The sequence below is a fragment of the Echinops telfairi genome, unplaced genomic scaffold (genome assembly GCF_000313985.2).
Source record: "Echinops telfairi isolate 266 unplaced genomic scaffold, ASM31398v2 ScPeMD7_7465;HRSCAF=8503, whole genome shotgun sequence".
NCBI classification, from domain to species: Eukaryota; Metazoa; Chordata; class Mammalia; order Afrosoricida; family Tenrecidae; genus Echinops; species Echinops telfairi.
Genome location: NW_022111365.1, coordinates 9,131,131 through 9,146,006, shown reverse-complemented (window position 1 = coordinate 9,146,006; position 14,876 = coordinate 9,131,131). Strand labels below are relative to the sequence as shown.

At 41.3% G+C, this 14,876-nt stretch overlaps 2 protein-coding genes and 1 pseudogene across 2 annotated transcripts in view; 2 read left to right on the top strand and 1 right to left on the bottom strand.

Annotated features, from left to right (window-relative positions):
• Window positions 1–2,971, bottom strand: part of ERCC6 (ERCC excision repair 6, chromatin remodeling factor) — a 111,281-nt gene extending 108,310 nt beyond the window's left edge. Inside the window, exon 1 of the mRNA XM_045283654.1 lies at window positions 2,852–2,971. The gene's annotated coding sequence lies outside the window, so the exon portion shown is untranslated. The remainder of the gene's footprint in view (window positions 1–2,851) is intronic.
• Window positions 1,166–2,035, top strand: LOC101658536 (annotated as a pseudogene).
• Window positions 2,972–11,922: 8,951 nt separating the features above from the next.
• On the top strand, window positions 11,923–13,249 carry RWDD4 (RWD domain containing 4). The gene is given in 3 exon segments (XM_030888412.1): window positions 11,923–12,038; window positions 12,489–12,497; window positions 12,796–13,249. Coding segments are annotated over 3 exon segments (579 nt in total).
• The last annotated feature ends 1,627 nt before the right edge of the window (window positions 13,250–14,876 follow it).

Sequence of the window (14,876 nt, the reverse complement as noted above, 5' to 3'; positions counted from 1 at the left end):
CAAGTAGCCTCAGGGTTTCCAAGGGCTATGATAAGCCCCAGAGATAATTTTATTTTGTTTTATTGACACAAAAATCACCTATTACACAATAGTTCAATCATATTAAAAAGAGTTGTACAATCATCACCACAATCAATTGTAGAATATTTTCTTCTCTCCCGTAATTATTATTAGCTCCCCATTTCCCAAGAAATTCCCCTGCCAGACTCCTAAGAAACTATTAATCCTGTTATTCTTTATAGATTTATCTATCCTGAAAAAGACATATACAGAAAACATACAAAATAAAACTTGAGAAAAAATTCAATGTAAAAGAAAGCCGAGAATATTAAACACCAGAACAAATTTAAGATGGGTCAAAACCCAAACCAAACCAAACTCACTGCTATCGAGTCAATGCTGACTCAGAAACCTCTTGTTTCCGAGACAGTGACTGTTTACGGGAGTAGAAAGCCCAGTCTTTCTTTCATGGAACAGCTGGTGGTTTCAAACTGCTGACCAAAAGGATCGCAGCCCAATGTCTAGCTACAAACCAGCAGGTCTCCTAAAATGAGTCTAAGGGGAGATCAAATGATAAGGTGCTAAATTTTAACCTATGTCTGGCATAATCCACTTTCTAAAGTACCCCAGAGATCATGGTAGATGATAAGAAGCTAAAAGTGAAAAGGCAAAAGGAGAGCAAGTTAGTCCTTTTCAGATTCTTTCGATTAGTTCAAGAAGATGGGTTAACTTGATGCTAGTCACTTGTAAGCTGCTATGTTGGTTGACACTAACAGAAGGCCACCCTATGCACAAAGAACAAAATACTGTCTGGTCCTGTGCCATCGCTATGATGTATCAAAACCACTGTGATCCATATCAGATCATCAGACCATTTTTCCTCATCTTAGTCTATAAGCTTCACTGAAATGTGCTCAGCATTATGGCAGCACACAGCCTATCCTAACAAATGCATGGTGAATGCACTTGAAGGGCACAAGTTAGGAATCATTGAAGGCAAGAATTCTACCACTGAACAATTAATGCCTTGAAACCTAGCTTTCTTATTTAATGTATAAAATGTAATACATAATATGGGTGTTCCTTTTAAAGTTGCAACAAAAGAATTATCAATTCATTCTTCCAGTCCTGCTCAAGCCCTGGGTTTCCTCAGGTCACTGCCAGAATGAAGCTGATCCTACCACAGGGCCACAAGCTATTAGAGATCAAGTACAACCACAAGGAAAACTTTGAAGCTGATCCTACCACAGGGCCACAAGCTATTACAGAGATCAAGTACAACCACAAGGAAAACTTCCTCTTTATGGTGGACAAGGAGCCTATAGTCAATGCCTGGTAATCTATGAAGAGGAGGAGGCTGGGCACCTACCGAACTCCAATGGTATGTGGATGCTGAAGGAGACACCAAATCTGTCCTCACAGGCTCAGCTGACAATAGCTGTCATCCCTGGGACTGTGAACATGGAAACAGCTGGCCCTTTTCAAGACCAATTCTGGTGTCCCGACTGTGGTTCTGACTTAGGGGGTGACATAGACATGCTCTCCATGACTGCTTTGTGAGCTGCTTCAACCTGGGGGACCTGAGCCCAGTCAGCAGCAACAAGCCCTACATGAAGATACCTTGCAGTAACTCCAGGATCACCAGTGCAGTTTGGGGACCCCTGAAAGAGTACATCATCACAAGCCACGCCAACAAAGAGCTACACCACTACAACGTCAAGTCTGGAGAGGAATTAATGAATACTACAGAGAGGAATTAATGAATACTACAGCGCACTCTTGGCAAGGGACATACGGATAACTCTATTTGTTACTACATCCAAGGTCTTTGACTCCACGACCCTTGAACTCCAGAAGACTTTCTGGACAGAACATCCTGTCAACTCAGCTGCCCTTTCTCTCAACAAAGGCCACATGGTGATAGGTGGTGTTCAAGAAGCCACGATATAACCACAACCTCCACCAGGACTGGCAAATTTAAACCAGGTTCTACCATTTGGCCTTTTTAAGTCTCTTGGGGAAGATACACATTTAAAAAGTTATATGTTTAAATATGTAATTATAACTGCCGAAAGAGAAAGCTACAAGCCTGCATATTACAAAACCACCAAACCAAAACCAAAACCCACTGCATTCAAGTCAATTCCAACTCAAAGCAACCCATAATAGAAGTAGATGTGAAGTCAGAGAGGCCAATCTGATAACATACCATTTAAGACAGTATCTGAAGGATGAATGGGAGTCAATCAGACCAAAAGCGCTGTGAACATTTCCCAGGCAAAAAATTGTATAATTCCTGAGGCTGTAAAAGAGCTGCTGCACTGCTGCATTTGGGAAAATGAAAGATGGCTGGGACACAGTGAGAATTTTTTCCTTATTTTATATCAATAACTGAGTTAAAAAAGAGCTAATAAGGACTGCATTCTTGTGTAAATTTTACCAAATATCTCCGGATGGTTTGCTAACCTTAATCATCAGAGAAAATAAATCTAAACTATCCTCCATTGAGCACACAAGGGTAAACTGAATCCTGGTGAAGGAGGTCTGGTTGTGTAGTACTGGAGGGGAGGGACGGGGAGGAAGGGGGTGTTGCGGGGACAAGCGTCAGATGGCATAGAGCCAGAGAAAACATGAGTTGGAATTTTACCCCAAGTGCAATGGAGGGTTTCACGCTGGGTGATGAAGTCATGACAGAGTGATGCGGTAAAAGATCAGTTAGAGTAAAACTAATCAGGAGGCGGTGATAGACCTTCAGGTTAAAAAGTGACAGCACCTCGGAACCGAATGCGAGCAACAGCATTTACCGTGAATGGCTCACTCCTTCACATACGCCAACGTGATAGGTACTTACCGGTTCTTTTACAAACAACTCACGGTAGAATTCCAATCGCTATCAAACAGGCCCGAGGTGGCCCTGAGCCCCGGGAACTCAGACAAAGTCAGAGATCCTGATTTAAGGGGGCAAAAGCTTCAAGTCAATAAGCAATCCAGCGCACAGCCGACCCAAGTGCAAGGGCGCTCCGCGGCGTCACTTCCGGCCGCCAGGGAGTCAAGCGGAAGTCACGCGGCGCCTGAGGGCTGCTCGCATCCGCCCACCCGAACGGGACACAAATGTGGCAGCCACAGCCGGGGAGCCCGGAACAGGGTCCGCGCCCACTCGGGGAGACCAAGACACCCGTCAAGACACCACTCGCTGGACATTCACTCAGGCTGCGCGGACACTGACCTCGAAGTAACTTGGCCCATAAGGAAAGACGCCCCGCCTCCAGCAGCGGGAGAACCCAGCGAGGGTTGTCAAGGCGCATGCGCCTGCTCGTCAGCCGTAACCCCGCCCCTCACGGTGACGCTCGCGCTTCCTGGGGGAAGCCCCTAAGGCGCTTGCGCAGGGTTACGCGGTGTGATCAGAACCGACTTTCACCACGAACTGTGCCAAACTTGACTCCTCTGCAAATTAAATGGTAATAAACATGTAAGCTACTGACTAGCTGTGTGACTTTGGCTAGAATCCTCACTTCTGGTGAAAAAATACCTCGCTAGTGAAGCTGTTACAAAAATTAAAATATGTCGAGCCCTATAAATGTAAATGCGTACATGAACTAAAGAGAAAAAATAACATTTGGGAAAGGTGATAATTCCTATAAAGCACCACATACTTCAGGAGCGACAAGGTGCGCTGGTGACGCTGTCGGGTAAAGGTGTCGGTTCAAACCCACTAGGTTCCGGTCTAACGCGGTGGGCTGCGACCACAGGGTTGGCAGTGCAGCTCAGTGGGAGAAACACTGGCCTTTCTACTCCCGTTAACAATTATTGTCGGAAATCCATGGGGGATCGCTATGGGTGAGCGTTGACTCAATGGCAGTGAGGTTTTTAGAAGCTCCTGAGGGGGAAAAAGATGAGGCTGTTTCCTTTGATGAAGATTTACAGCCTTGTTGACTGCATGGCTGTGGGTTGGGTTTGGTGCACACTCTTAAGGAGCGCTGGTGGTGTAGTGGGTTAAGTGTTAGCCACACCTTTTATGATCTCTGATTGGACTACTAACCTCAGAGTCAGCAATTCAAACTCACCAGCTGTTCTGGGAGAAAGATGAGGCTTCTGCTCCTGCAAAATTGTAGTCTCAGACTGTCTTCTAGGACCTTAAGAGTTTGAATCAACTTGATGGCAATGAGTTTGGGATTGGGGAACCTATTTTCAGAGTACACCACACACACACACACACACACACACACACACGGGGGCGGGGGACCGGGGAGGGCAGGGAGGTATACGTTGAGACTACACAATGACTTGTATTAGTTAACCATATAATTTCTGTCCTCAGTTCTCAGAGGTAGGAAAGATTTTAATTTGGAGCATTTGAAGAAATAGCGCCTGCACCTAAGTTCACAACAGTGGTAGGAAGTTGGGCTTCATTTTAGCCCATGGTGGATAGTGTCTGAACTACAAGGCAGCATGAAAACACTCCAGGAGTGGAGGTGGCGAGAGGAATACTATTTAAGGACAAATAGGAAAGTCCATTTAGGAGCTTAAACTTGTGTACTATAGGAAAAAGGAGTTGGGAAGCAGATTTGGCAATACTTGGTAATATTACCATATCACTTCTGTCGTAGGTGCCAACCTACAGCTGCATCAGATATCTCACATAAAAATATTTTGTTTTGCTTTGTTTAAGGAAAGAAAGATGCTAGTCCTTTTCTTCAATAAAATATTGAAAATGGAAAGACAATTGTTATGGTATTCATTTTAATGTTTGAGAATAAAGGCAGTTTTCTCCCAGACATAATGGCTCCCAATCTTTGTAAGGCATAGATGCAACATGTAAATTGAGTGATTGAGGAGAGTTAGTAACTTTTACAATGGTGTGGGTGGGTTGAAGGAAACAGCTCAGAAAGGTGCTAACCCTGGGCTATCAAGGAAGGGCGGGTGGTGGCTGTGACAATCACCAAGCCTTAGAGGGCAGTGGGAGGGGCACTAAACAGAAGGAAGGTGAGATCTATAAGCTGGGATAATGCACATCCTCAAAGGGACATCTTTGCTTTTGAAAACTTTCATTGATTGTGGATGCAAGTAAAATGAAATAATTGATGTCAATATTTTCTCTGCTTATCATGTTGTTGCTTACTTGGCTATGTGTGAGGACCAGTAAGCAACATGATAAATGGAGAAAAGATTGCTTTAACTTTATGTGGTTACAATCCATACTACAAGCTGTAGTCTTTGATCTTCTCAATGACTGTCTCAAAGGCTCTTGACTTTAAGTCAGCATGGTGTATCATTTGAATGCTGTGGGTTGTTCACCAGTCTCCCTCCAATCCTGATGCCACCTTCTTGGTAAGATCAGATGAGTTCTGGGATGACATCAAGAATACCATACATCAAGAAAGCAAAAGGTCACTTAAAGCAGGAAAGAGAAAACTAAAGTCAATGTCAGAAAAGATCCTGAAACTAGCTCTAAGAGTAGAAAATCTAAAGCAACTGGGAGAAATGACGAACTAAAAGAAGTGAACATGAATTTTCAAAGGGCAGCCCATGAAGACAAAGTACCATATATAATGAATTGTAGAAAAGTCTGGATTTAGCCAGGACAGATGAACCCTTCAGGGTCAGTGGTGAGAGTGGTGATACCAGGAGGGTGGAGGGAAGGAGGGGTACAAAGGGGGAACCGATTACAAGGATCTACATATAACCCCCCTCCCTGGGGGATGGACAACAGAAAAGTGGGTGAAAGGAGATGTCCGACAGTGTAAGACATGACAAAATAATTTATAAATCATCAAGGGTTCTTGAGGGGGGCGGTGGGGAGGGAGAGGTAAAAATGAGCTGATACCAAGGGTTCAAGTATGCTTTGAGAATGATGACGGCAACAAATGTACAGATGTGCTTGGCACAATGGATGGATGTATGAATTGCAATAACAGTTGTATGAGCCCTCAATAAAATGATTTTTAAAAACCTGGATTTAGAAAACCAAAACACTCAGAATTACACTCAGTACACACTCAGAATTATTCAAGCTAAAGAAAGTGAAGAAAAAGTTCAAACCTTGATTTTTAATAGTGAAAGATTCAATAGGCAAAATATTAAACAATGCAGGAAACATTAAAAGAAGAGGGAATGAGTTCACAGTCATCACACCAAAAAAAAAAAAGTAAAAAAAGTGGTCAGTGTTCAATCACTTCAGAAGGTGATACATAATCGAGAACCAATTGACTGTGGCAATGATTGTACAACTCCTCTAGATATGACTGGATTATTGAGTTCTATGACATGTAAATGCAGTGCCAATAAAAATGTGTTAAAAAAAAGAACTGATGGTATTACCTCCACCCACCTGATAAGCTTAAGAGGAGCAGTCTCCCTTTGGAGCTTGCCTGAGTGTATCCTTGATAGAGGTAGCCTTGTGAGGGGTTTACATAGACAGGAGTAATTTCCTGTCTGCCTTGGGGAGGTCCCTGAACCAACCTCATAATCTCCTCTGTCTACCACAAGCATATATGTATCCCAATCATGGCCCCATTCCCAATCCAGAAATCCACCTGTATCTAAGATGTTTTGAAATGCCACACACCGTGCATGTGTGACAGTTTTCCTTGACCTCCCATGTTCTTTCTAAAGTTTTGTTTATCAAAAAACACTTGGCCACTCTATGGTCCCGTGCCATAGTCTACCCCATCTGGATAATTTGTGTTTGTCTTCCCCTTTCCCTGTGTAAACATTCTCTTAAAAATAAGAATGAAATAAATACATTTTAAAGGCCCAATGGTGCATTGAAGGAAGAAGTCCAGACTGCACTTACAGCATTGGCAAAAAAAAAAAAGTTGAGGTGGGGGTGGGGATGGGGAGTTGATGTAATACTAATGGAAATGTTTCAATAAACATGAAATTCTGGAAGCATTCATTAGACTTTGTCAAAAAATTTGAAAGGCAGTTGTCTGTGAGAGATACATATTGGTGCTCATTCCAAAGAAAGATTGTCCAATAGAATGTAGAAATTATTGAACAATGTCAATATCACATCATGTAAGTACAATTTTGATGACAATAATTTTAAATGGTCAAAGCATTACATTGGTAAGGAACCACCAGAAATTCAAGTCAGATTTAGAAGAGGCTAAATAACAAGACACATTATTGCTCATGTCAGATGGATCTGGAGTGAAACCAGAGACTACCAGAAAAATGATTATTTGTGGTTTATTGATTATACAAAGACCTTTGACAGTATATTTCAAGACAAACTATGGATAACATTTTGAAGAATGGGGTTTCCAGAGCTTAATTATACTTGTGTGGACTTATACATAGACCAAGAGGCAGACATTCAAACAGACCAAAGGGGGTTAAAACTAAGAAAGGTGTGTGCCAAGGATCTATCCTTCCACCATGCTTATTCAATATGAATTCTGAGCAAATGATCTGTACTATATGGAGAAGAATGCAGATCAAAGTTAAAGGAAGACTCTTTCATAGCCTGCCATATGCAGCTAACACGAACCGACTTGCTGAAAGTTCAGAGGCCTTAGAGCATGTCCTAGTGGCGATCAAAGGCTTTCAGTATGGATTACACTGCAATGTAAAGAAAACAAAAATTCGTCACAACTGGGTCAATAAACAACATCAGGATAAATGGAGAAAATATTGAAGTTGTCAAGGATTTCATTTTCCTTGAATCCATAAGCAATACCTATGGATGGAGCAGTGAAATCAAATTAAGTATTGCTGCCATAAATGTGCTCCAAAAGACTTTCTTAACTTTCTTTTCTCCAAAAGAGCAAAAAATGTCGCTTTGAGGACGAAGGGAAACCTTAACCTGCCATGTTACTTCCAATTGTCTCAAAATCCAGCACAACCTGGATAAAGAAGAAAGAAGACCAGAGAAGAACGGATGTATTTTAATGATGGGGTTGATAAAGAATATTGAATATATTGTGGACTTTCAGAAAAATGAACAAATCTGCCTTGGATGAAGTGCAGCAGAAATGATCCTTAGAAATGAGAGTGGAGAATGACAAAACTTTGTCTTATGCACTTTGGACATGTTATTAAGAGCGACCAGTCCCCATGGAACATCCTGCTTGGTAAAGTAGAGGATCAGTAAAAGTGGAAGACCCTCAGTGAGCTGGATTGACACATTAGCTGTACCAATGAACTCAAACAAAGCAATGATTATGAGGATGACATGGGGACAAGTGGGTTCCATTCTGTTGTATACAGGACTGCTGTGGATTGGACACCTAACCGCAGCAGCAGCACACAGACTGAATCAGCATGGTGAAAGGATACAACTTTGAAACACTTGTCCTGATTTTAAAAAACACAGTGTTCCTATGTTCTATTGGAACAACTGCCTCTTGTATGCTTGAACAGGAGCACAATCAAGTATCCTGGAATTCCCGTTCTTGGCACTTTGTTATAATCCACACAGTCAAAGCCTTCGCGTAGTCAATAGAACACAGGTAAACATATTTCTCATAGTCTCTTCAGCCAAGTTGTATGCCTGATTCTGTCACTTTTTGAATCCAGTTTGAATTTCGGGTAGTTCTCTGTTGATGAACTACTGCAACCATTTTTCAACAATCTTCAGCAAAATTTTATATGTTTATGATATAAATGAAGGAGCCCTAGTGGCACTGTGGACTAAACATTGGACTGCTAACCAGAAAAGATGAACCTGCCCAGTCCTGTAAAGGTTAACAGCTTCAGAAGACCTAAGGAGCAGCTCTACTGTCCGAAGTCTCTATGAGCAGGAACTGAATCAATGGCAGTGGATTTTCAGGATTTCTGATACTAACAATACTGATCAATAACTACATTCTGTTGGAGCACATTTCTTTGGAATTGACATCAATACAGATCTCTTAGTACACTAGTTCTTTAACACACACACACACACCTCTGAATCACACACACACACACACACCTCTGAATCACACACACACACACACACACACACACACACACACCTGAATCACCAGTTCTTTTCGGTCCATCTCAGGTCTTCTCAAGGAAGTTCTACTTCATGGACTATCTAGACATGGACCATCTGTGCAGTGTTGCCATGCTCCTAAATGCTCATCCCATGAGCAGTCTGAAGATTGAAAAAACAATGATTCACACAGGTAAGAGCTAGTAGTTTCCAAATCACATAGAGAATTTTCATCTGAGGCTTAAATTGGAAGTCAGACCCATGTGATGGAATTCTGGGTTTAGGCTCCAGAATCGGCATTCTTTAAGCAAGAGAAGAAGCGGTAAGAAGTGTGTGTGTGTGTGTGTGTGTGTGTGTGTGTGTGTGTCTGTGCGCGCGCGCCAGCCACTGGGGTAGTAGTTTGAAACCTCCAGCCACCGTGCAGGATAAAGATGAGCCTTTTTACCCCTGTAAAGATTGCAGTCTCAGAAACCCACCAGGGCTGTTCTAGCTGTCATGTAGAGCTGTGATGAGTCAGAATTGACTTGATGGCAGTAAGTTGGGCTTTAAATATTTTATGTGTGTGTGCATGAATGCTTAGAACAAAAACTGCATGAAAGAGTGTAATGGAGTGGTTTTTGTATTGCGTAGTGGTCCCTGGTGGGGCAACATTGTTCACATGGTATGCAAAGGCTAAAGGGGGGCCCTGTGAGATTGAGGATGCAAGCACAGCTGCTGTGGGGCTCAGATGACAGAGAGATACAGTGACAGAGGTTGGCAATTCCTGGGGCCAGGTTTAATAAAGACCTCAGAGAATACCATCAAGGGGGTAGCTTTAGCAGTGTTCTTCTGCACATGGTGACAGCAGTAGCAGCTGTCCATCTCACCAAGAGAATGAGAATCGCATAGAGAAATAAAGGAAGTTTGTGCAGATACACATGTTGAGCACATCCTGAAAACTCCAGAAGTCACTACGTAAGTTTGACCGAGTGTGCAAATGAAGAGAGGAGGTTCCTTCAGATTGGCATGAAGCATCACTGTCTGGCATTACTACTCTAAGGCGAGGGAGGTTAGGGAATAAATTGGCTTAGAAAAAGTATGTAGTACCCAAACAAGAATTAATCTGAGAAATACTATTGAATTAGCTCTGGTAGTGTAGTTGTTGCACATTGTGCTGCTGCCCAATAGGTCAGCAGATCAAAACCCCCAGAGGTTCTGTGGGAGAAAGATGAGACTTTCTACCCACATAACGAGCTGCAGTCTCAGAACCCCACAGGGGAATTCGACTCTGTCCTGTACGGTCTCTGTAGGTTGGAATAGACTCAATGGCAGTGAGTTTGGTTTTTAGTTTTCTATCATTATATCTTTTCCAAGTTAAGGGGATACTACAAGGATAATTACAATTATGTGCAGAGAAGGAAAGAGGGTCATTGTACCAAACTGAAGTGGTCAATATTCAACCGTTTCACAAGGTAACATATTATCAAGAACCAATGGTGTGAAGAATGAAGTCCAAGCTATGTTGGCAAAATAAATAAATAAATAAATAAATAAAGCTCCAGGGATTCATGGGATACCACTGTTTCAACAAACAAGTGCAGCGATTAAAATGCTCACATATCTATGCCAAAAAATTAGGAAGACAGCTAGCTACCTGGCCAGCTGATTAAAAGAGATCTGCATTGATGCCTCTCTACTTAGCATTTCTGTTGACAAGCCACATGGAACCCTGCTGACAGGCAGAGGCTTGAGCTGGAGGACCCATGTGGGGACCCGCACCAGGCCTGAGATGCTCCCACCACCATTTGATCCACCACTGGCTAGTAATCTTCCTGCATTCAGTATCATTGCATGTGTAGCATGTGTAGCATGAATCTCAAGAGGAATTCATGGGCTAATATTGAACTTAAAGACTAATATTGAACTCATGGACTTGATCTGAACTGTGCTGGGGTGTTTTTTAAAAATGTATATTGCTCTTTGATATACAGTTCTCTCTTACACAAATACGAGTGTCTCTGATTTTGTTTCTCTAGTCAACCCAGACTAACACAACAATTGTTAAAATTTAAGCACTAACCACTAGAGCTAGTGATGCAGACATTGAAGAATTTTTTCACAGTTGGAAATTTATCAAACATATAATCAAAATGCATTGAAAATTATTGGTGAATTTAATGCAAAAGTTGGGAACAAAGAAGAAGGAACAATAGTTGGAAAAAATATGATCATTGTGATAGGAACAAACTGGAGATTAAATGATAGATTTTGCATGACCAATAACTTCTATATAACAACTTATTTCAACAATCCAAATGGTGATCCTTTTCATGGATTTCTCCAGTTCGAATACACAAAAATAAAATCGACTACATCTGTAGGAAGAGATGATGGAGAAGCTCAAAATCAGCCACTAAAATGAGGTCAGAGGCTGACTGTGGAACATACCAGTAATTACTTAAATGAAAGTTAAGGTTGATGCTGAAGAAAATTCAAACAAGTTCACTAGAGCCAAGGTAAAACCTTGAATATATCCCACCTGAATTTAGAGAACATCTCAAGAATAGATTTGATGCATTGAACACTCATGACTGATGAGCTGTGGGATGACATAAAAGACTTTATATATGAAGAAGCAAAATTCATTTAAAAGACAGGAAATAAAGAAAAGATCAGCATGGATTGAAACTTGCTCTTAATCATAAGAGTATCTGAGAACTACAGCTAGAAAACCAAAAAGAAGAATATGCTCAGCTCACCTTAAACTGAAAGAACTTGAGAAAAAAATTCAAGCCTCAAATTTCAATATTTAAAGATTCTATGGATAAAATATTGAACAATGCAGGAAGCAACAAAAGAAGACAGAGGGGTATGTGTGACACCCACCTGTGTGTGTGAATGAATGATGTGTTTGCAACTGAGAACATGCAAGGACAAGTCACAGCGTCCAAATCACTGCCCTTGCTTTCTCTTAGTTGTGGCACATAGTGTCCACAAGGAAACGCCCCAGAGTTAGCTCAATGTGGTGCCATGAGGGACAGGAGATAGAACAAGAACTCTTGGGCTCTGTTTACAAAGGAGATTAAAATTTCTGGGAATTAAGTCCCGTTTCATTTCAATATAGGATAAGAGAAAAGCCTTTCTTTTTTTAAAAAAAGACCTTTTTATTGGGGACTCTACAACTCTTGTTACAATCCATGCATCGATTTTATCAGACATATTTGTACATATATTGCCATTGTTCATTTCTAGACATTTATTTTCTATTCAGCCCTTGGGATCAGCCCTCTTTTTTCCCTCACTCCTCCACCTCACCCTCGTGTCCCCTTGATAGATTATAGGTTGTTATTATTTTCATATCTCACACCAACAGCTGTCTCCCTTCCCCTCTGGTTTCTGTTGTTCTTCCCCCTGGAGGGGAATGTGTGGTTATGTGCCATTCATTGTGATCCGTACCCCCTTCCACTCCTCCCCATTTCCCCCTACCCTTTTGGTATTGCAATTCACATTCCTGTTCCTGAGTTCCGTGTGTCGTGAGCTTTATCTCTCGCCTACACCTATGTACATGCTCCATTCCAGTCCAGAGTGGGAATCAGCACTAGGGTCATGATAGAGGGGGTGAGGAAGCCTCAAGGAACCAGAGTTATATTGCATGATCCATTGGTGCTCTACTACACCCTGATTGACTCATCCCTTCCGTGGGACCCTTCTGTAGGGGGATGTTCCCTTGTCTACAGATGGGCTTTGAGGCTCCCCTATGACCTCCCTCATTCTCACCAATGCATTTTTGTTTTGTTTGTTTGTTTGTTTGTTATGAATCTTCTGATGCCTGTTACCTGGCCCCGATGACACTTCTTGATCACACCAGCTTGTGTGCTTCCTCCATGTGGGAGAAAAGCCTTCTTAATAGAGATGTTCTGGACAGAAACATATCCCCAAACAGTTCTGATTATATCTATGAATGCATTTTTTAACAGTACCATATCATTAGCTATAAAGCAGGGTATATTAGCCATGTTATAAGAAGCAATTGAAGTTAATCTTGGAACGTCTATGACCTATACATTATTTGAATATGCCAAGGAACATGAGAAACAGTTCATGGAGAATCACCATCCCATTCATTCTACGACATCCATGAACAATATCATCTCAGTTGAAACTCCTAATTCCACCCCACCATGTAAGAAAAAAGACAATAAAGAACAACTTTCAACAGCCCAGAAATGTAAATTGACAGATAAAACAGGTAACAAAGGGAAAGTTCCTCAAGGATGGAACTGGGTTGGTGTGGTTAAAGATGATGACAAAACTTGGACTCTAAGACAAAGAGAAAGCATCTCATAAAAAAGTAAACAGGAATTCAGAATCTTCTATTACCCTTCTAGGTTGAGGTTGCTTTTTATAAAACACAATTAAAAAAATTGTAAATGCAAGCTGCAATCTACCAATACAACAACACAATCCCAACATCATTCTTTTTTTAAAAATGGAAAAATTAATTACCAAGTTCATATGGAAAGGGAAGAGGCCCAGGATAAGAAAATAATTTCTAAAAAAGAACAACGAAGTAGAAAGTTTTGCCCAACCTGACCTCAAAACCTCCTACACAGCCACAGTTGTCAAAACAGCCTGGTAATGGTATAATGATAGATTCATAGACCAATGGAGCCAGATAGAAAACCCAGAAATAAAATCATCCACCTACAAGCAACTAATTTTTGACAAAAGGCAACAACAAAAAAATTAAATGGGAAAGAGGGGCCCTCTTCAACAAATGGTACTGGAAAAATTAGATGTCCATCTGCAGCAGATTGACACAAAACCCATTCCTCACCCCATGCACAAAAACTAATACAAGGTGGATCAGAGTCCTACATGTAAACACCAGACCTATCAATGAGAAAATTTGGAAACACTTATGGCTCTATTGCAGGGCATACACAGACTACCTGATAAAATAAAGAAAGCACATTCCGTGGAAGGCAGAACAATTGACTGGGACCTATTAAAAAGAAAACACTTATGCACATGAAAAACCATCATCAGAAGAGTGTGGGAGTGGGGTGTGTGTGAGGATGTGGCCACCCGATAGAACCTCCTAGAGAAATCGACCAGACCAGTCTCAGCCACAATCTGAAATCAGACACAAGACCTGAACTGCCGACACTGGTCAATTTCACCATCCGTATACAAGTTCCTCATGAACACAAAGAAATGTTCTGGAATACCCGTTCTTCTCAAGGCTATCCAGAGCTTGTCATGAACCACACAGCCGAATGCATAGTCAATAAAACACAAGTAAATATCCTTCTGGTGTTCTCTGCTTTCAGCCAAGATCCATCAGACATCAGCAATGATATCTCTTGTTCCACGTCATGTTCTGAATATAAACTGAACCCTGTCAATGTACTGCTGCAATTGTTGCTGGATGATCTTAAGCAAAATTTTACTGGCATGTGACACTAGTGATATGGCTTTATAATTCGAACATTCTGTTGGATCACTTTTCTTTGGAATGAGTACAAATATAGATCTCTTCCTGCCAATTGACAAAGTGCCTGTCTTCCAATTTCCTGGCATAGATAGACCAGTGAGTGTTTCCAGTGCTTTATCAGCTTATTGAAACATTTCAACTAGTATTTCATCAATTACTGGAACCTTGATTTTGACTAATGCTTTCCATGTAACTTGAACTTCTTTCTTCAACACCATTGGTTCTTGATCATATGCTACCTCCTGAAATGGTGAAATGTTAACACAGTGACTCTGTGTATTCTTTCCATCTTCTTTTGTATCATTCAATATTTTGCCCATATGATCTTTCAAGATGGCAACTCAAGGCTTGAATTTTTTCTTGAGTTCTTTCACGTTAGGATATTGTGAGAGTGTTCTTTCTTTTTGGTTTTAAAATGATAAGCTGTTAAATTTTAACCTAACTACATTGACATTAGTCCACTTTTACATCCCTGGG